General features: G+C 51.4%; 2 protein-coding genes across 2 annotated transcripts in view; both read right to left on the reverse strand.

Moving 5' to 3' along the window:
* BLTP2 (bridge-like lipid transfer protein family member 2) overlaps nucleotides 1-15,884 on the reverse strand; it is a 46,809-nt gene extending 30,925 nt beyond the window's left edge. The window contains exons 1-11 of the mRNA XM_060268627.1: nucleotides 15,745-15,884; nucleotides 10,256-10,385; nucleotides 9,861-9,910; nucleotides 6,519-6,672; nucleotides 5,374-5,492; nucleotides 4,731-4,791; nucleotides 3,549-3,723; nucleotides 2,911-3,037; nucleotides 2,509-2,633; nucleotides 1,158-1,225; nucleotides 893-1,041 (exon numbers count right to left, since the gene is read on the reverse strand). Coding sequence (XP_060124610.1) covers nucleotides 893-1,041; nucleotides 1,158-1,225; nucleotides 2,509-2,633; nucleotides 2,911-3,037; nucleotides 3,549-3,723; nucleotides 4,731-4,791; nucleotides 5,374-5,492; nucleotides 6,519-6,672; nucleotides 9,861-9,910; nucleotides 10,256-10,385; nucleotides 15,745-15,815 — 1,229 coding nt within the window. The 5' untranslated portion in view covers nucleotides 15,816-15,884. The remainder of the gene's footprint in view (nucleotides 1-892; nucleotides 1,042-1,157; nucleotides 1,226-2,508; nucleotides 2,634-2,910; nucleotides 3,038-3,548; nucleotides 3,724-4,730; nucleotides 4,792-5,373; nucleotides 5,493-6,518; nucleotides 6,673-9,860; nucleotides 9,911-10,255; nucleotides 10,386-15,744) is intronic.
* A 2,936-nt stretch (nucleotides 15,885-18,820) lies between these two features.
* Nucleotides 18,821-21,801, reverse strand: SDF2 (stromal cell derived factor 2). Its single transcript, XM_035139948.2, has 3 exons — nucleotides 21,621-21,801; nucleotides 20,656-20,852; nucleotides 18,821-19,398 (listed from the first exon to the last, which is right to left on the reverse strand). The coding sequence occupies exons 1-3, from the start codon at nucleotides 21,799-21,801 to the stop codon at nucleotides 19,111-19,113; spliced, it is 666 nt and encodes a 221-aa protein (XP_034995839.1). The 3' UTR covers nucleotides 18,821-19,110.

Here is a 21,801-nt window from a genome sequence, read left to right on the forward strand (position 1 = left end):
CCACCTTTGAGGAGGGGGGGTGGGATGGACCCAAGGCTCCTCTGGCGGCTCTGCTGCAGCAGGCCAGCTCCATCAGGCCTCCTCCTCTCCCCCCAACTGTCGCTTGGGGGCCGCCATGGTGAGAAAGGCAGGAAGCACTCCATCAGCTCTGATGAAATAGCGGAGGGTTGGGCTAGATGACCCTTGCGGCTCCCTTCCAACTCTGCAATTCCGCAATTCTATGAAAGCCCAGCTCCTTCAAGCACCCCCTGCCCCCTGAACTGTGCCACCTTGTCATGATAAAAAAAACCTGGTGCCTGAGCCTGCTTCTTTCCTCTACCCTCCTCGGCCCTTTTCCCTCATGTGTCGTGTATTTTATCTCACAAGCCTGCAGGCGGGGAGTGCCTTGCTTTATGTGGCTGAATGCAAACCACTCTGGAAGACTTCTCAGCTGAAGAGAGGGTGCAAATATTCAGAACCCTGCCATGTGGATAGCGGAGCAAGCTTGTTCTCTGCTGCTCCGGAGGGGAGGACCAATGGATTGAAATGACAAGAAAGGAGATTCCAACCAAATTTAGGAAGAACTTTCTGACGCCGAGCGCCATTCGCTCATGGAATGGACTCCGTCGGAAGGTGGTGGGCTCTCCTTCGCTTTAAACAGAGGCCAGTTGGCCATCTGTCAGGAATTCTTGGGCTGCAATTCCTGCGTGGCAGCGGGTTGGGCTAGATGACCCCCTGGTTCCCCATTCCAACACAACAATTCAAATAAATCTTATTTTGTGAACTGCACTGAGACCTGAGGGGTATAGGGTGGCATACACATTTAATAATGACAATTGCCATCATAAATACGCGGCAGGGCTTTGGGTGCTGAGGGAGGGGGGCATCGGGGAGGGGAGGAAGAGACCCTGACCTCCTGTTGCTGTTCCTGGCGGGGGCCGGGGGCCCCTCCTCTCTCCGCGCCCGAGCCAGCATGCTGAGCCAGTGGGAGAACTCCTGGTGGCGGTAGTGGACAATGCAGGTGTTGAGCACCACGGCGACCGAGATGTCGATGGCCATGACCTGCAGGTGGGTGAGAGAGGAGGAGGGCCACTGGCAGTGTGCGGCTGCGGCGGCCAGGCCTGCGTTGCAGGGGGGTTGGGCTAGATGACCCTTGGGGGTCCCATCCAACTACTTGCCTGCAAGTTGGCTTTCAGCAGGCTGAGGCAGACGATCCGCTGGCGGCTCTGAGAGAGCAGGAGCCCATCTGCGGGGGGAGCAGAAAAGAAGAAGGGGCTTCGTCGGGGTTGTGGGTGCCGGAGTCTCTCTCCCCCCCCCCCCGTGCTCGGATTTACGTTGCTCGTCCAGAGAGCGGGGGCCACATTCCACTACGAGGGGCCAGGTGCAAAGGGGGGCAGGGCAAGGGATGATAGTTCACCGCTTCCTGAGGTTGGCTGGTCTCCTCCTTCGAGGAAACTCCGAAGTAGGGAGGACATTCAATGTATAAAATAAATGAATGAAAACAAAGGGCCAAGCTGGATCCAGACACATCAAAGAAGCGTTTCAGCTAAACGCGTTGCAAGCTTCGTATGAGAAATCAGGTTAGCAAAAACAGAACTCCACAGCGCCACCTGCTGTCACAGTGTTAGAATGCTTAAACAGCACACATACAGTTGTACCTCTGTTCCCGTAACCCTCTGGTTACGTAAACTTCGGGATGCGTGCGCGGCAAACCCAGAGGTTTTACCGGGTTTTCCTGTGCGCGCATGCGCAGAAGCGGTCCTCAGGTTGCGGAAACCTCAGGATCCGACCAGACCTCCAGAACGGATCCCGTCCGCAACTGGAGGTACCACTGTACTGTCAAGCGCCTTTTCTTTGCCAGTGTAGCTGAGTCCCCAGTGAGCGGAGTGGCCTAGGGAGAGGGGGTGTGGCTAAAGAGGAGGCGTGTCCTGAGGAGAGGGTGCGGCTTGAGAAGAGGGTGTGGCTTGGGAAGAGGGTGTGGCTAAGGAGGAGGCGTAGCCTAGGAAGTGTCATGAGGGCTGGAGAAAGAGGCTCTAAGTCAGGGGTCCCCAGACTTACCCGCCTTTGGGCCGGTGGCCGCCACGCTGATCGCGCGGCGGGCCGGAGGGCGGGGGAGTGCGCGCACAGTGGGCTGGAGGGTGGGGGAGTGCGCTCCAGCGCGCATGCGCAAACCCATTTACTGGCGCGGTGGCGCGCTTCCAGGCCAGAAAAATAGTCGAAAATAGTTTGTGCGCATGCATATGGGCCTCCCCCGACCCGGAAGTGCACCGGAAATGACCTCTTCTGGGTCGGGAGAGGCCCATACGCATGCGCAGAAACGATTTTCGGCGTTTTTTTCAGATCTGGGAGTGCGCTGCTGCGCAGCGCGCCGCAAGAGCAGGCGGCAGGCGGCGGCGCAGGCCGGATTGGGAGGCCAATTGGGCCGCATCTGGCCCGTGGGCCGTAGTCTGGGGACCCCTGCTCTAAGTGCACACCATGTGCCCCACTGTTCCTCTGCCCTCCTCTAACTACTTTCCTCCGAGCACTTGCCTTCCAGAGCGAGTTCAATGCTCATCTGGGGCAGGTCGCAGGTGGGCGTGAAGCTGCGGAGAGGGATCTGCTCCCCGTCACACTGGTACGCAAACTGCAGCAGCTTCAGGGTCCAGGTGAGATGCCTGCAATGGAGACGACAAAGGGAACAGGGGAAGCTCCCTTCAATATACCAAGTGGGGTTCTTTGCCCATCTAGCTCAGTGGTGCCTACTCTGACCGGCAGCAGTTCCGCCAGGACTCCAGGAAGGGGGCCTCTCTCCCAGCCCCACCTGCAGAAGCCAGGATTGAGCCCAGGACCTTCTGAGCTAAGCTGAAAGCAAGATTTCCTTCTTCATGGCTTTGAATTGAAGGTTTTGCATCCAGGAACAGGGGCTCCCTGAAACCCCCCACTCCCCCTTACCTCTTCTGGCTGTTCATAGAGAGCACCAGGCTGGTGTTCTGCAGCTCCACCTTCACCCGGCAGGGCACGTATTTCAGGCTAGCCAGGCTCAGCATCGAGGGCCGCAGCTCAACGGCCGTGGCGGGGTCTGGAAGGAGGGGAAGGAGCCATGCGTCAGAGGCTCGTGGGCCTCTCGAACCCAAGACACTCGCTCGAGGGTGAGGAACGGAGGAGAGCCAGATTCCTCTCCCAGCTCCCTCCCTCCCTCTCTCTCATGCACTTGCCGGTTTCAGGGTAGAGAACTATAGACCCTTTATCCTGTGCCAAACCCCCTCCCCAGCCCCCTCCCCACCTGGTTCCTTCAACCATCACACCATTCCTTCAGAGGCGACCCGCTGAAAACAGAAGCAGCAAACCAAGGGTTGGGGGTCAGGAGACCACCAGGAGCCCTTTCCAACGGCAGGGCAAGAGAGTATACTTCACTCAGCTAGGAGGAGCGGGGCGATCGCCTCAGGTGAGCAGGCGAGTTGCAAATTGTGCCTGAGCTCTGGGAATCCAAAGAGGAGGAGGAAGAAGGAGCCCACCCTGAGCAGCCCTTTGATGTCGTCGTCCCATCCCCCCCCCAAAAAAAACACCCCTGGGAGCCCAGAGTTCTTGACCTGCTGCATCTCCGCCTCTGACGCGCTGCAGCAGCTCGCTGTGGAAGAGGCCCTCGTGCAGCTCAGCGTGCAGGCTCCAGACGCCGACCTCCAGGCCACGGAGCTGCCACTTGCTCAGCCGCAGGTCCAGGGAGACGGTGAGGGCCAGCGACAGTTCGGCCAGGCAGGCGTCGGCCTGCAGGGGAGAGGGGGGGGAGGAGGAGGAATCCGCCACGGGCAAGATGCATTGTTAGGGCTGGGCGATATATCAATGTATTGACCCAAGCCGATTTGAAATCCATAGCACGGTATCGGTTTCATAATTTTGGACCTGGCAATACATCGCGACTCAGGATGGGTGTTGTTTAGACAAGTCAGCCTGGAAACTTGGAGAGCTCCAATCTGTTTTTAGTCCATTGCTATTTTAACTTTTGGAAAGTCTTAGGTTGTTTTTTTTTTTACTTATTGACTTACTTTTTATTTTATTTTTGCAAACCATTTTGAGTGCTGTATATCAGGGGTGGCCAACTCCCAAGAGACTGTGATCTACTCACAGAGATAAAAACTGTCAGTGATCTACCCCCCCCCTTTTAGGATGTAGGAAGGCCTATTTTTGGGGGGTTGGGGTCAAATTTGTTGAGTTTATTCAGGGAGAAGGTAAAATGTTGAGCTTTTTTTTAGGGGAGCCACAGTTGTTCAACTTCTTTGGGGGGAGCCAATGATCTACCAGTGATCTACTGCAGATGTCCAGAGATCTACTGGTAGATCACGATCTACCTGTTGGACATGCCTGCTGTATATGAATCAATAAAGCTTGAATTTTGAGTGCTGTATATGAATCAACAAAGCATGCAGATCTGAGAAAGGCAGGAGCCCTTGGGGCGAGGGAAGGTTGCAGCTGCTAGTGATTGGTCAGAAGTCGGGCATTCAGCATCCTTTAGCCTAGACTGTGGGACATGCAGAGATGCAACAGGCACCCTCTCACTTTCAACTTCCGGGCATCTCTAGACGACACAGACCTATGCAGTTACTTCTAATTATGCTTTTAAAAGAAAATTGCTTTCTTTTATATCTTAGTGCTGGACGCCGCTGTGTCTTATCCTACAGATTGGCAGTCCGGAAACACTTTTGCAAATAAATTGACAGAAGCAAGTGTCCCCAACACCAGGTGTTTCTCTCAACTCCCCCCCCCCCACGCCTTACCTGTCGGCTGCTTTTCAGGACTTTGCTGTTCACCTGGGAGAAGGTCACCTCGCAGGCCATGCTGGGGGAGGCAAAAGGGAGGGGGGCAAGAGCAATCCAACTCTCCGTGATCAAAGAACAAAGAAAAGCACTGCAATGACCCCCACCCACAACTGAGAGATTTGTTTTTTAAGAAACAGTACAGCCGTAAGAAGAGCTTAGCTGCTGGATCAGGCCAGTGGCCTGTCTAGTCCAGTCTCCCCTTCTCACAATGGCTAGGAATCTAGGTAGACTGCCTCTGGACCTGGAGGCTACATAAGAACCGAAGAAGAGCCTGCTGGATTAGGCCAGTGGCCCATGAAGTCCAGCTTCCTATTCTCACAGGGAACAACCAGGTGCTCTTAATCCGAATCCCCCCAAGCAGGATCTGAGCACGACAGTGCTCTCCAGTTGTTCCCCACTGCTTGGTTTTGGGAGGTAGACTGTCCCTGGCCATGGAGGTTCTGCTGTACCAACAGACCTCGATAAGAGGAGCTGGATCTGGAGACCCCGGGAAATGAACCCAGAACCTCTCGCACGTTAAGTCAGGGGCTCTGTCCTGAGCCGCGGACCCTTTCCCACAAGGCAGGGCTACAGGCGGCCCAAACCACCCCCCTAGACTCACCGTCTCCCGTCGCCGTCCAGCAGGACCTGCGTCCTGGTCACCTGCACATGCCACAGGGACTCGGAGGCCGCCGCATGCAGGACCATGATGTTGACCGCTTCCACGTGGACAGAGCAGAGCTGGGGAGGGCGCAGACGGGGGGGGGGGTGTCTGTGAGGAGGCATAGAGGTCCAGACCCACCCACCCAGGCTCCCTGCCAGGGTGGATTTGATTTAAATCAAACTGAATCACGATTCAAATCACTAGTCAGTAAGGCTTGATTTAAATCATAGTTTTCCACATAAAGACTAATTCTTGCTGGTATAACTTTAATATGCAAGTAGATGAAGATTTTTAGAATAACAATTTTTCATATTAGTTTTTTATCCCCAGTTTAATAGGTTAATCATTCATATTTGGACAACTTTACTGTTGTACTTACCGGTAGGAAGGAGAAAAATAAACATTACCTTAATAATAACAGTTTAAATAAATTTATTCAACTGAAACAATAACATTACGGCATATGTTATTTGCTTAAACAAACATCCATGTTTGTTAACTAATTTGGCTAAACAAAAACAAAATACTGTATATATATATATTAAGAAACTTAGACTGTCAGCCCAGCCTACACATGAAAAACTTAAATACTGTCCACTCCAAACAATCAGAAAAATATTGTTTCTATTCTATTCACTGAACTTCTTGAAACTTAGCACTGAAGGGGTTGATTCTGTATTCATAGGTTTGTAGAACAATAGGATTAAGGTCTTTTTCTCAACTCTGTTCATGTTATAACATTTTTGCTGTGAAGAAGAGGCATGTGATCTCTGTTGAGTCAAATTCAGTTTTGAGAAGTGCAAAAGTAAACCAAGCATCTGTGATAATATCTTGTAGGCAGAGAAACTGCCCAATAATCTTACAAAAACCTCTGGAAGAGCAGGACATTGTGAACGGATTAATGGAATTTATTTACCCCCAAAATAAAACATATACAACCTTATTCTACATAATTAAAAACTAATCTTTATTTCATGATGGAATAACCTTTGGATGGTAATATATTTTCCCCAAAAAGCATTTTATTTAAAAAAATCCGATTTTTTTTTTAATCATTGATTTTTATCCACCCTGCTCCCTGCCCAGACCTGAGCCCCTCTCACCTGGCTGAGGAGGCGCAGCAGCGAGGGTCCAAGGGAGAGCACCCTGCCTTGCTCAACCTCACCATCTGCTGGGGCCTCCGGGGGTGGCAGCCTGGGCGCCTTCTGCAGGTCCACGCGGACGCGCACCTCTCCGAAGCAGAGTGCCAGGTAGCGCCTGCAGAAGGAAGGGGGGCGAGAACGGGGTCAGGAGCAGGGGGTGCAACCGCCTTCCCCCTGCCAACCCCCCCCACCGAGGGACAGGATTTCAATGCAAGCAGAGCTAGCCCAGTTCAGTGTCAAGGCTCGAAGAGGAATTTTTTAAGTGTCTAAAAAGCAGTTTGGGGATTTGTAGGAAACTGACTTCTCCTCCGACATTTGGGTCTGTTTGGCTCAGCGCTGTCTGCACTGACTGGCAGGAATGGCTCTCCAAAGGGTCCTTCCCTGTCCCTCTTGGAGATGCCGTCAGGGATTCAGCCTGGGGCAGCTCCTCCTCTGAGACTGAAAACAAGATTCTGCAGATCATAGAATCCTAGAGTTGGAAGAGACCACAAGGGCCATCCAGTCCAACCCCCTGCCAAGCAGGAAACACCGTCAAAGCATTCTTGACATATGCCTGTCAAGCCTCCGCTTAAAGACTTCCAAAGAAGGAGACTCCACCACACTCCTTGGCAGCAAATTCCACTGCCGAACAGCTCTTACTGTCAGGAAGTTCTTCCTAATGTTTAGGTGGAATCTTCTTTCTTGAAGTTTTAATCCATTGCTCCGTGTCCGCTTCTCTGGAGCAGCAGAAAACAATCTTTCTCCCTCCTCCATATGACATCCTTTTATATATTTGAACATGGCTATCATATCACCCCTTAACCTTCTCTTCTCCAGGCTAAACATACCCAGCTCCCTAAGCCGTTCCTCATAAGGCATCGTTTCCAGGCCTTTGACCATTTTGGTTGCCCTCTTCTGGACACGTTCCAGCTTGTCAGTATCCTTCTTGAACAGTGGTGCCCAGAACTGGACACAATACTCCAGGTGAGGTCTGACCATTTGTAGGAAACTGACCTCTCCTCCGACATTTGGGTCTGTTTGGCTCAGCGCTGTCCGCACTGACTGGCAGCAATGGCTCTCCAAAGGGTCCTTCCCTGTCCCTCTTGGAGATGCCATTAGGGATTCAGCCTGGGGCCTCCTCCCAGCAAGCTGCAGCTCCTCCTCTAAGACTGAAAACAGGATTCTAGTCCTCGTGGTTCTCAAGGAAGGGTGGCTTTAAGCAGGGGCACCGGATGCTGCCTTACACTGAATCAGGCCATTGGTCCATCTAGCTCTGTATTGTCTACACTGACTGGCAGCAGCAGCCAGTAGGAAAAGCAGCCAATGGACAGGGCATTGGGAGTTATACGGTAGTTCACCAGTGTCTGGAGGTCCCCAGCCTCCTTTCTGTTGCAGGATAATAATAATAATAATAATAATAATAATAATAATAATAATAATTTTTATTTATACCCCGCCCTTCCCAGTCAAGACCGGGCTCAGGGCGGCTAACAACAAATAATATCAACACAAATATAAAAGAAACAATTCAGTTAAAACAACAGAATAATACAATGTTAAAATTCAATTTTAAAATTAAAAATCTACGAATAAGATAAAACCATTATGAAACAAAACCTTAGGGGAGGGTAACCGTGGGGTCAGACTGCGTCAGTCCGAAGGCCAAACGAAACAGCTCTGTCTTGCAGGCCCTACGAAAAGATGACAAATCCCGCAGGGCCCTAGTCTCCTGGGACAGAGCGTTCCACCAGGTCGGGGCCAGTACTGAGAAGGCCCTGGTCCTGGTCGAGGCCAGCCTAGCCACCTTGTGACTCGGGATCTCCAATATGTTATTATTTGTGGACCTTAATGTCCTCTGTGGGTCATACCGGGAGAGGCGGTCCCATAGGTTACGAGGGTCCTAAGCCACATAAGGCTTTAAAGGTCAAAACCAGCACCTTGAACCTGATCCTGTACTCCACCGGGAGCCAGTGCAGTTGGTAAAGCACTGGATGAATATGATCCCGCGGCCGGGACCCCGTAAGGAGCCTCGCCGCGGCATTCTGCACCCGCTGGAGTTTCTGGGTCAGTTTCAAGGGCAGCCCCGCGTAGAGCGAGTTACAATAATCAAGCCTAGAGGTGACCATCGCATGGATCACTGTGGCTAGATCAGGTTGAGAGAGATAGGGGACCAACTGCTTAATGCGGCAGAGATGGAAAAATACCACCTTGGCTGTGGTTGCAACCTGTGCCTCCATGGAAAGGGAGGCATCCAAGGTTACCCCAAGCTCTTGACAGAAGGGGCTGACACTAATTGGGCCCCAGCGAAAGATGGAAGTTGCCCCCCCCCCCGCCCCATGTCATCCCGACCCAGCCAGAGGACCTCTGTCTTCGAAGGATTTAGCTTCAGCCGACTCCCAGCTTCCAGGCACTTGGTCAATGTGTCCGGGGCCGAGGCAGGACGGCCATCCATCAACAGATAAATCTGGGTGTCATCAGCATATTGATGACAACCCAGCCCAAAACTCCGGACAATCTGGGCAAGGGGGCGCATGAAGATATTAAAAAGCATTGGGGAAAGGATTGCACCTTGCGGGACTCCACACACCAAGGAGTGCCGCGGTGACAACCCCCTCCCTAGCGCCACCCTCTGTCCCCGACCTGATGGTTACAAGCATCCCCACCAAACCCTGTTCCCCAGCCCTAGCTGGAAATGCTATGAGTCAGCCGAGGTTATTCTTAATTTTTTGATTTAGATATTGCCTTTAAGCAGAAGATCCCACAGCAATGTAAAACAGAAAGAACATAATTCATGTTACGAGGGGCTGAGTGTGTTCTGGGGCCAAGCACAGGTTGTGACACCACGCTTCCTCCCCAAATTTGGCCCATAATCCACCAGGGTTCAATATCCGCCCGCCCTGCAGGGCTCCATGCCAGACGAGTGGATGTAGAGAACATTCACTGAAGCATCGACCGGTGGGGAAACTACAAAGCAGTAGAGGCAGTGTGGTGTAGTGGTTGGAGTAGTGGCCTAGGACCTGGGAGACCCGGATTCAAATCTCTCACTTGGCCATAGAGCTCGCGGCTCTCCCTCTGAGCCTAACCCGTCTCACAGGGTTGTTGTGGGGATTCAATGACTAGGACCCGGGAGAGACCAGGGTTCAAATCCTCCCTGAGCAAATGAAGCTCACTGGTTGACCTTAAGCCCAGTTGCTTCCTCTCAGCCTAGCCTACCTCACAGGGTTGTTGTGAGGGTGAAATGGGGAGGGCGAGGACCACGCTCGCCACCTTGAGATCGTTTGGGCAAAGGTGGAATAGGAATGCAATACATAAATAAATACTCACGGGACATCCTGGTTCAGGAGCTTGCTGGAGATCCAGACGCGGTCAATTTCCTAAAACGGCACAGCCAAGAGACACCCGTGATGGCTGCATGTGCTGCATCCCTGCTCCCAAACCTCTCCTCCCAGGTACGCGCCCTCTGCCCCATAGATTCAGTGTGGCACACCCACCGCTATTCCCCCGCCCCCAGCGACAAGGTTCAAGGGGCAGCACCATCTTAGTAGGGCCGGAGCAGGGGGGAAATCACACCAAAGCCAAAGCCGCCTCTTGCATGTGGCTCGCCTCCTATAGGGGCAAGACTCGCCACAGGTGAGCAGGGAAGTTTGCAAGACTCGCCAGACCAGGGTCGGTGTACAAGACACACACTTACTCTCACACCCACCCACCCCGATACCTACCACTGTCTGTTGCTCCTCCTGGAACTTCAGGCTGAGGTTCTGGATCCAAAAGAACCCAAAAGAGCCCACCTTCAGCTCTGCCTGCAGCCGCCGGCGACACCAGTTGGTGACCAGGATGTACAGGAGCCACCTAAGGGAACGTCGGGATTCGAATCAGTGGCTGCCCATGCAAAATGCAGTCTTCCCTACGGTATAGTTCAGCGGTGGGGAAATTCTACCCTGGGAATCAAATGTGTGACTACAAGAAAGAAGATTCCACCTAAACTTTAGGAAGAACTTCCTGACAGTAAGAGCTGTTCGGCAGTGGGATTTGCTGCCAAGGAGTGTGGTGGAGTCTCCTTCTTTGGAGGTCTTTAAGCAGAGGCTTGACAGGCATATGTCAAGAATGCTTTGATGGTGTTTCCTGCTTGGCAGGGGGTTGGACTGGATGGCCCTTGTGATCTCTTCCAACTCTAGGATTCTATGATTCTACGACTGTAAGGACAGAAGAAGCAGGAAATCTCCCCTCCTGCGGTTTCCAGAAACTGGTATTCAGAAGCAGAGCCCTCTTCTCTTCCATGGATTTGTCTAATCCTCTTCTGAAGCCATCCAAGTTGGCGGCCCTCACTGGCTCCTGTTGCAGGGAGTCCCACCGTTTAACTCTGCCCTGCGCAAAGAAGGGCTTTCTTTTATCTGCGCCGAACCTCCCAACAAGCAGCAGAGGAAGGCAGCCAAGGTGTCTGGAAGCCAAGATGTAGCAGACTCAGCAGGCTAAGCACCAAATAACAGAGTCATGGATCCCACCACTGACTCCCCCTATTAAAGACTGCACCTCACGGTATGCTATTGACACAAATGTCTTCCATTTAGCACAGGCCATGTGTGTATTGCGGGAGGGAAAACTCAGGGATGTGAAGTCTCAGGCAGGAGCTGACCCAACAAGAAAAGTTTCATTTGCAAAAATAAGAAGTTGGGTCAGAGAGGCATTCTTTCAGGCAGAAGTTAATTTATGGCTTATGCCTAAGGTTGAAACACAACAGGCGCAGCTTCTCTCAAAGTTCAGTGACTCAAAATCAGTTGGAAGTTTCCCAAAGAAGGGGTAAGATGCAGGGCCAAATTTAGGTTTGATGGGGCCCTTTATATGCCCAGCTGTCCTTTGACTGCGGAAATGGATAAAAGCCCCCCATCCAAACAATGACTATCATCAGTGCAGGGTAAGGGGGGAAAATTAATGTTCATTTTTATCATCTACAATACTGTTTTATTCATTTTATAGTACAGTACACGTTGATTATTGCTTTCATTTTATGGATCAATGGTTTTGTTAGATAGCAAAATTCATGTTAAAATTGCTGTCTGTTTTAGGGGCTGTTTTTAAAAGTCTGGAACGGATTAATCCGTTTTGCATTACTGTACTTTCTATGGCAGGGGTCAGCAAACATTTTCAGCAGGGGGCCGGTCCACTGTCCCTCAGACCTTGTGGGGGGCCAGACTATATTTTTTGGGGGGAAACAACTATGAACGAATCCCTATGCCCCACAAATAACCCAGAGATGCATTTTAAATAAAAGGACACATTCTACTCATGTAAAAACACGCTGATTCCCAGACGGTCCGGGGACTGGATTTAGAAGGCGATTGGGCCGCATCCGGTCCCCAGGCCTTAGTTTGGGGAACCTGTTCTATGGGAAAGCGCGCCTTGGTTTCGGAAGGCTTTGGTTTTGGAACGAACTTCCAGAACGGATTAAGTTTGAGAACCCAGGTACCACGGTATATATAGAAATGAGCAATTTTCTATATATTTTAGGGAGCAGGCAGGGCCCATTATTTACATCACAGGAGCCTACACAACACAAAACACTGTTGCTGGATGTAGCTTTTGTTTTTTAACCTTCTATTTTGGATATTTCCATCCAGTTTTTCCCCCCTTTACATATTTCTGGGGCCCTACGCTATAGCTTGTTTCGCTTATACGTAAATCTGGCACTGAGGAGCTGTTCCTCTGAGCTTCTGCGCACTCTCATTCCTTTACTTAGTTGTGACAGGTGTCAGTTACAGCGAAATATTTTGCACACAGCAAAATCTCCCTTCACCGCTTTATACTTTGGCTCCTGAGCAAGGAGCCCTTTCCCTCAGTTGCCCTCTCTTAGCAATGCCCCTCCTGAGGCGTTTTATTTGGGACACCAGATCCCAGGGAATCCCCTTGGCCCTTGGGACTGGCTTGGGAGCCTCCTCTTTCCAGAAAAAGATCTCTCCTAAGAGGAAGAGTGGCATTATTATTATTATTATTATTATTATTATTATTATTATTATTATGTATTTTTAATCTCTTGTTGGAAGCCGCCCAGGGTGGCTGGGGTAACCCAGTCAGATGGACGGGGTATAAATTTATTATTATTATTATTATTATTATTATTATTATTATTATTATTATTATTCATAGAATCATAGACTCATAGAGTTGGAAGAGACCACAAGGGCCATCCAGTCCAACCCCCTGCCAAGCAGGAAACACCATCAAAGCATTCTTGACATATGCCTGTCAAGCCTCTGCTTAAAGACCTCCAAAGAAGGAGACTCCACCACACTCCTTGGCAGCAAATTCCACTGTCGAACAGCTCTTACTCTCATTAATAATACTCTTACTATTATTATTATTATTATTAATTAATTAATTATTATTAATAATAAATTATTATTATTAATACTTATTATTATTATTATTCCCGCAGTGTCTGCCTCTCCTGCCTCAACCCAAGGCCTGACTGACTCTCTCTTTTATTCTCCCGCCCCAAAGGGCCGGCTCCGCCCCCTCCCGCTGGCTGTCTGTCTCAACAGCCAATCAGAGAGCGGTTCCGGCCCTCTGGTGGAACCCTGAGGGACTGCAACACCAGACTCGGGCTCTGCTGTCTGTCACACAGATGCCTGATGAGGAACGGTTGAAGGAGCTGGGGATGTTGAGCGTGGAAGAGAGGAGACCCTGAGGAGATAGGAGAGCCGTCTTCAAATATCTCAAAGGTTGTCAAATGGAAGAGCAAGCTTGTTTTCTCCTGCTCCAGAGGGTAGGACTCGAACTGGTGGCTTCAAATTGCAGGAAAGGAGATGGGGAAACTAGCCTACTGTCCAAAGGGGGGAAAGGGGCCTTTGTTGCTCCGCCCACTTTTGCTTCTGGTCCCGCCCACCAGTGGCATGCAGCCTTTTTTGCACGTGATTCCTGGAAGGTTGCATAGAACTGGATTTGGTTGCTTTTAGGAGACAGGCTGAACAGGTTTTTTTAAAAAGGAAAAAAAATTCTGCAAATGTGTGCCTTCAAACACTATTGACCTTATTTCACACAGTTCCTCATCCCGATCTTCTGAACGCTTCCCAGAAGCTATATTATTTTTTGCTATAACAAATCCACCTCAATTCTCACCAAATGCTATCATTCCCTGGCTTTCCACTCTAGCCTGAGATAGCTCATTTGGTTTTAATGAACTGCATCATTTTTTTTAGATGCATAAGACTGATGAGATATATTTTTACGGACAACAGAAGGAAGGAAACAGCAAACAAAAAAATGTGAGAATTCCAATTCCACCAAAAAGTTAACTCCAAGATTCTGCATGGCAGGTAGAATTCTGCAAGCTGAATTAAACTCCAACATTTACACCTATTGGTTTATTTTGCACAGAATTTGATTCCGTTTCCTTTCACGTTAGGGAGGTTTCTCCTTCTCCTTCACCACTCATTCCCATTTCTCAGTAGCCAATAAGGGCTATAAACTTTAATTCCGCACCCAACAATTCTAAATTCTGCACTGGTACAGCGTCACTACCAGAGCAAAATATCTATGCTGCAACAGCTACGCCCCTCATCATTCCCCTCACCTCCTCGTGTCTGTTCCATGTAGGGGGTTGGACTAGATGACCCTCGGGGTCCCTTCCCCGCCCTCATTTAATCCCCACAACAACCCTGTAAGGTAGGTTAAGCCGCGAGGCACTCTAACCACTACACCACACTGGCTTTTGCAAGCACCTTGTAAAAACACCAGGCAGGCCCCACAAATAACCCAGAGATGCATTTTAAATAAAAGGACACATTCTACTCATGCAAAAACACCAGGCAGGCCCCACAAATAACCCAAAGATGCATTTTAAATAAAAGGACACATTCTACTCATGTAAAAACATGCTGATTCCCGGACCGTCCGCGGACCGGATTGAGAAGGCGAATGGGCCGGATCCGGCCCCTGGGCCTTAGTTTGCCTATCCATGGGTTAGAGTCTCAGACTAGGACCCGGGAGAGACCAGGGTTCAAATCCCCCCTTCGGCCATGAAGCTCACTGGGTGTGACCCTGGGGGCCAGGCACTACCTCTCAGCCTAGCCTACCTCGCAGGGTTGTGGTGTAAATTAAATGAGGAGGAGGAGGAGAAGCGTGTGCAGTATCTTGAGTTCGAAAAACGGTGGGACAGAAATGCAGCAAGACCCTGGAATCAGGGGAGCAGAAGAAACCCCAATAAGAGACGCAAAGCTTCGCAGTGTTGTGGGCACCACCGGGGGGGGGGGGGGAAGCAATGCCAGCAAGGGAGCAAGGAAGGGAGGGCACCGCCAGCCCTAGTAAAGAAGCAGTGGGCATCTGGGTGGGCAGCGGTCCAAAGACAGGAGACACCAGGGTCTCAGATTTGGGGGAGCGAAGGAGTTGGTGGAGGGCCGGTGGTGGCAAAGTGGGACAGGCAATGCCAGGCAAGGAGGGGAAGGGTGAACGAGAGGCTGGCACAGATGCAGACAAAACAAACAGCACAAGCCACTGGCAGCTTTGATGCCACGCACAGTGGGTGTAAGGCAGCCCCAACGTGTAGAGGTGCCCACAACTAACGGGGTGTTTGGGGAGCCCGCGGGCGGTATTTTGGGTGAGGGGGAAGAACAGGTGCTTTGAACCCTGGTCTCTTCTCTCCAGCCCTACTCCACGGAAGCCAGGCATGCCAACCCACCGCAGAAGGTCTTCCCCAGTTCCGCCCCTCGCCCTTGGGGGAAGGCAGTGTGGTGTAGTGGTTAGAGCAAGGCCAGAACTTAAGGAAGGGGCTTTCGGAGGCTGGAGCTGGCGGCACTACCTGGAATCTGAGCAGTGCCAGGCTGACGCCCGCAATCTGTGCCATGGCTGATAAAAGTGGCAGCGTTTACCCAGGGTGGTGGGGGACCAGTTGGCACGAGGAGGGAGGGAGGGAAGGTGGGCGGCGCACAGAATATTTGGGGGGGGAGGGAGGGTGCTAAGGAAACTGGCAGTGCCCCCTGGCACCCAGAGTCAGCAGAGGTGAAGGACTAGGCCAGGGTGGCATTGCCAGGCCAGCTGCAGAGAGGTGAAGAGGGTGCCCAGGGGGTGCCCAGTTTTCGGGGTCGGGGAGAGCAGGGAAGGCAGGTGGGCAGTGCCAGCTGGCAGAGGAGCCGGGTCTCGGGCCTGAATGGGGACGGGGAGGGCGCCCCCTAAAGCGATGCCCCCCCTGCAATCTCCCTGGCTCTCTCCCCCTTACCTCCCCAGGCAGAAGCCGGCCAGGAGCACCAGCAGGACCAGGAGCAAGGCGCCCAGCACCGGGCCCGCCATCGGGGGCGCCTGGGCAGCTCCTTCCAACCGCCCGTCGCCGGCAGCGCCTGGGGAAGGGCCGGCGGGAGCGCGCGGGCAGGCAGGCAGGGAGGGAGGGAGGGCGGGGGAGGCGGAGGTGCGCGCGCGGCCCCGTGCGCTGCAGCCATAGGCCGGGGGCCGGGGGAGGGGCGGGACTAAGGCCTCTCCGGGGAAGCCACGCCCCTGCCTGCCGGCGCGCCAGCCTCCGGGTACGCACAGGGCGCTTCGGCAAAGGGCGGCCGCCAGCGCCGGAGGGAGCTGCCTGCTGGGCAGGGTGGGGGCGCCAGGTTCAAGGAAGGGGGGCCCAGAGGGGTTGCTGAGCGAGCCCCCCTCCTCTGCCTCTCCGACGGGAAGGAGGGGATAAAGGCTCTGTTGCGCCCGGGAAGGCGCAGCGCTTGGCAGATGCAACAGCGGGTGAGGGGCCCTCGCGTCTGCCGTCAGCTCCTCCTGGAGCATCCTGGGAAATGTAGTCCCTGGCCTCGGCCTGCCCAACTGCAAAAATCCCCAGTGCAATCGAGGCATCGTGAGCAGAGGCTTCGGATTGAAGCGCCTCTTCAGCCAACAGCATTCCAGGTTGGGTTTGGTTTGGTAAGAATGCCGTGCTCTCTGCAGGATGCCTTTGCGCTTGTCACCCAACTGTATCCATCCATGCGATTGTCAGCTTCCACCAATCAGCCTGGGGGTTGGGGCTGCTGGGAGTTGTAGTCCCAAACATCTGGAGGGTGCCCAGTGGGTGAAAACTGGCTTATGTAAATAGAGAGACAGCACATTTAGTTTTTGCATCGCCATGTGTACTGTACGTATTTAATTTCGCTCCTGGATTGCAGGGGGTTGGGCTTGAAGACCCTCAGGGTCCCTTCCACTTTAAATTCTATTACAATATGCTCCTTTTTTAGATGGATCAGATGTGGAACTTTAAAAAAAATTCAAGGTGCTTTAAAATATTTAACTCTTTAAATATGAAAAGTTTTAGCCCTACACTGGAAAACAAGCATGTTATTGCAATGAGTAAAAGAGAAGTCTGTGAAGGATGCAGTGTGCCATTGTCTGCTCTACAACATACACACACACCCCGCAATGGCATTGCAATCTCCTTAAGGATCGCTTTTAGGGGGGGCTAGGAGACAATGCAGGGGGGAAGGCAGGATTTCTCCTCCCTCTATCCCCATCTCCAAGACCAACACCCATTCCACATTTGGGAACTCAGCCTTTTAGCGTGGCATCACCTGCTCTTCGGAACTCCCTGCCTATTGATATCAGGCAGGTGCCTTCGTTGCAAACTTTTTGCTGCCTGCTAAAAACATGTTTTAAAAGTTGATGCGAGTTTCAATCTGCTTTTAGTCTATCATTGTTTTAACTTTGCAAAAATCCTGTATTGTTAATATAGGTTTTTGATATTTTTATTGCTTTTTCCTTTCTGGAAACAGCTGTTTTTTTGTTTTTTTCAATCAAGTAGTATATAAATTTTATGAAACAAATGAACACCAAATATGTATGCCACCCTAGGACAAGTTCCAACCATTCTCTTTATAGGCAGGGGAAGAAAAGGCCCTGTTGGTGTAGGAAAGATGTGTGGCGAGCCTGCGGCTCTCCAGATGTTGCCAACCCCATCATCTCTGGCCATTGGCCACGCTTGCTGTGGCTGAAGGGAGCTGTGTTTCAGCAATATCTGGAGGGGCGAAGGTTCCCCACAGATGGTCTTGGGAGGAAAGCTGCCTCCAGAAGCCGCCTCAGCTGAGTTCTGAAGGCACACCAGAATGGAGCAGAGATACTTGCAAGGAGTTTGCAGAGGGAGGGAGAGATTCTATTTATTGGTTCAAACGCGGGACGTCACAAGGCATAGACTGGATGGAATGTATTCATAAAAATCAAACATTAACCCGGTTTCCCCAAGCAAGTGACCTCTGGAAGCTTCCGACTGCAGTTCCCATTCGCTCCAGCCACCACTGGCATAGCCAGAGATCGCTACGTGTCAGAAAAAAATGACAAGGAAAAGTTTTATTTCACAAGTCAAGGTTTCACACCAGCGAATGAGGAAGAGCCTTGGGCAAGCGCAAGTGTGTCAGCTAAGCACACAGAAGGTCCCAGGTTCAAACCCAGGCAGCGTCTCCAGGTAGCGGTGGTCTAATCAGTTTATGCGCCCATCTCATGTCAGTTTATCCTATATGCAAAAAAGGGCTCTATGTCATCCTATTTACATGCAGGCCTTTTTTGCAGCAAAAAAAAAAAACCCTTTAAAATCTACATCCTTGTGTTTGTAGCTTGTGAATTGCCCTGAGATCTTTTGATGAGGGGCGGTATATAAATCTAATATGTAAATAAATAAAAATGAGTGCATGCATTCTTTTGCAGACCATGCTGCTCCCGGTCCTGTAAACAAACCCACAAGTTACTAGCCTGAAAACACTTTTTTCCAAGGTTGATGGAAGCAAATTGGTAATCCTCCTCCAGAAAACCCGATTGCTCCCGTGGACACAATTCCTCTTGGCCTATGGCTACATGGAAGAACTGTAGCCATACAGGACTCAATGGGGAGTGGAAAGAGGGTCCTGAAATGATGGCTCAGCTGAAGCAGTGCACCAAAATAAGGAGGGGACAAGTAAAGAGACAAAGCCTACATGGGAACATGCATAATGGCATCTTCCTCTCGGTGCAGAGAAATACAGAAGAGACCTTTAGAGTGTGCATGCGATATTGGCTGCCATTGACCAGCCAAGAGCTGCGAGCTCAGCGCAGGTGGGCTTGCACCCGATAACTTTTTGTAAAAACAACATGAAGCTGTCCTGGGGAACTGCCATGTAGCTGAACACCAATGGCTTCCTTTCAATGATGTGAGAAACAGAAGATACTATGAATTGTGAAGTGATAGAAGGAAACACCCAGTAACAGACATTTTAGAAATCTCACTGCTGACTCACAGTAAGATTTCTGTTCTTACTGTGAACATAAGATGGGGAAGGGAGAAAAACCACGAAGGACTCACCGCACCTGCTTGAATAACCTGCATTTATTTATGGCTGACTCCCAGGCACACGGGTGCTTGAATATCAGCAATAGGTGTGCAGGGAAGGAGGGATGGGGGAACACTGTTGTGCGGTTGCAGATGGCGGCGCACGGAGTGGCAGAGAACCTTTGTCCTGGTATTCCCACAACAGGACAGCGTCTTAGCACCACCGCAGCACCTGCAGCCTCCACTGTCTAAGGATCAACCTGGGGCTTGCTGGCCCTGAACACCAGACCGTTGGCAGAGGAGGAGGAGGGAGAAACCTTGTTCCTGTCATAACTCAGAGTGGTAGATCTCTGCCTTCAGGAACTCTGACGGCTTCATGAAAATCCCTTCCATCGCCTTCCAGTAGCTGTCCTGGCTGGAGTAGGACATGCCGTGGACCTCCCTCTGGCCATGAATGGGCCGCCCATACTGTTCGCCAGTCACGGAGAGCAGCACATCCGTGGAGGAGTGCTTGAAGCGCACCTCACCGTCCCGGTCCCAGTAGCTGCCCCCGCACAGGACAGTCCAGTTGTCCAAGAAGTCCCCCTCGCCATCCTCCCCAAAGGCGCTGACCTCCTGGAACAGACAAGGCAGGGAGCAAGGCCATGTTAACAGACGCACACACTCCTCAAAACAGAACAGCCTCCCTTTGAAAGATGGTGGACTCTTCCTTCCTTGGAGGTTTTTAAGCAAAGGTTGGATGGCCGCCGGTCAGGGAGTCTTTAGTTGCAATTCCTGCACTGCCAGGGGTTGGACTAGATGACTGTCAGGTTCCCTTCTACCTCTAGCATTCTATGAAACACTCATCAATGGCAAGAGTTACTGTAAGGCGAGTGACAGAGAACCTTTGCCACTAGCTAGAGCAGCTGGTGCCAAGGTGATGCCCTCCAAAACACATGGTGGGGGTGGGATACCAGGGTGGCAAAGAGTGGGCTAGAGTTTGTGGAGCTCTACCGTAAAGGGTGCCAACCAAGACTTCCCAATGAATCTGTTTGCATGTGAGACAAGAAGCAAGGGGTTACACTGTCCAGCACAGGGCTGGCAGCAAAGACAGTGTGAAAGGGGTGTGGAGATGGCAAAGACTCTCATTTCTGTTGCCAATATCAAGCATTTACGTTTCGGGGGGGGGGGTATGAAAAACAAAAACAAAACAGAAATCTGGGGTTGAAAAGAGCTGGAGATCACTGGAAGAGCCCCTGCTGGAGATCACTGGAAGAGGTCCCTGGTTCAATGCCCAATGGCATCTCCTGGTAAGACTGGGAGATACTTCCTGTTCAGAGTTTGAATTAACTCTTTATTACAAAAGAATTGATCTTCACACTCAGCACAGCAGTTCCTCCTCAGTAGGTCTTACTCCATCAACCAGTTGCCGAGACTGAAAGCTGTACCGCCCAAACAACAGCCCAGTACACCTGGGTGAAGCCTGTTACTGCTTCGCCCTCTTCATGCCTCTTCTGGTTCTAGGAGAGGAGCTTGTCACAGCAGGAGGAAGAGACCCCCTGGCTTCTTCACCAGCCAGACTCATCTCTGCCTCTTGACCTCTCTCCTCCTCCCACTCACCAGCTTCCGCTTCTGATTCTGGACTCCTCTCTGCCACAGACTCTCCCAGCTCACTAAGCCCTGTTACTTCTTCAGCTTCCGGCACCTCCCCCCCTCCCCCCAGTCCGCTCCCTCTAATCACTCATCAGTGTCCCACCTGGGGTCTCTGAGCCTCCTTCCCTTGGTTCCCCAGCTCCCACTGTTCCTCTGTGCCCATGACTCCACCCTCCACCTGGCAGTACAGGTGACAAGTTAAGCCTTCCTGCTGCGTCACCTCCAGTCCACCAGCCTCACCTGGTTGCCCGAGAGGGGGGATGTGAAGTGGTGGCTGTGCAGGTTGCGTCCGGTGTTGATGTGGGTCAGCCTGATGGACTGCCCACACTGCACAGGGGTGCCCCTTTCACACACCGTGTCTGTCTTGCCCCGGACCCGCCAGTAGCTGTTGCTGTCGTCGACCGTCGTGACCCCCGTCACCGACTGCTGCCCGCTGCCTGTGAGGAGAAAGGAACCCACAAGTTACCCTCACCCTCCCTTTGTTCCAGGCATGACGCCTGCAGGCTTATCTGAAATTATCTTTGTTCCTATGCTTCTATGTCATATAGTCCTGCATAGATATTGAAAGAAGAGCAAGGCCTCTTTCTATTTTTTTATTAATTCACTGTCACAGGAAATATAATAAAAAGAAACATAATTTCAATGGGTCTACCCTAAATATGACTTCAGGTTGATATGATTCTTAAATTAATTTGTATTGTTATCATTATTAGATTTTATACCCAGCCCTTCGTTTTAAAAAAAACCTAGAGAAGTTTATTATTGCTCTTATTTTAATAGTGGCCTTTAAATAGCAGTGTGCTGTTTTTACTATCTGCATTTTAATATATTTCTTTTCATGTCATTTTAATCCTATTATATTTTCTGTATTTGTACCATTATATATCAACTTACTGTGTTTTATCTGGGTTTGTTTTGATTTTTGTAAGCTCCCTGAGACCCAGTCGGGGGAGGGGGAATGTGGGATATAAATAAACAAAGCAACAACAACAACAATTGCTGTTCTCATTTGTTCACCTGCTTTGTATACTAAGTCACTAGAAATATTTTGTCAAACCCGGAACTCGAACCCACGACCTGAGCTTAAGAGCATGGACAGAGCGCCGCCCTCCTCGCCCCTGTTCCCATGGGGGCGGGGCTTAAGGTAGCCAATCGGCGAGCCCCCCCCCCGCGAACTTGAAGGGTCTCGAAGGCGGCGGCCTCACCAGAGCCGTATCGGACGTCGTGCGAGTGGAGGCGGACTCCGTGCCGGGGGTTGAGCAGCTTCACCACGGAGCCGCATGTCACCAGCCCCGAAGGGGAGCCGTCACCACCGCCTTCCGCCGCCGCCGCAGCCACGGCGCCCAAGAGCAGCGCCGCCCACAAGCGGCCCCGCGCAGCTCCCAT

Source organism: Zootoca vivipara, chromosome 15, assembly GCF_963506605.1.
Source record: "Zootoca vivipara chromosome 15, rZooViv1.1, whole genome shotgun sequence".
In the NCBI taxonomy this organism is placed as follows: domain Eukaryota; kingdom Metazoa; phylum Chordata; class Lepidosauria; order Squamata; family Lacertidae; genus Zootoca; species Zootoca vivipara.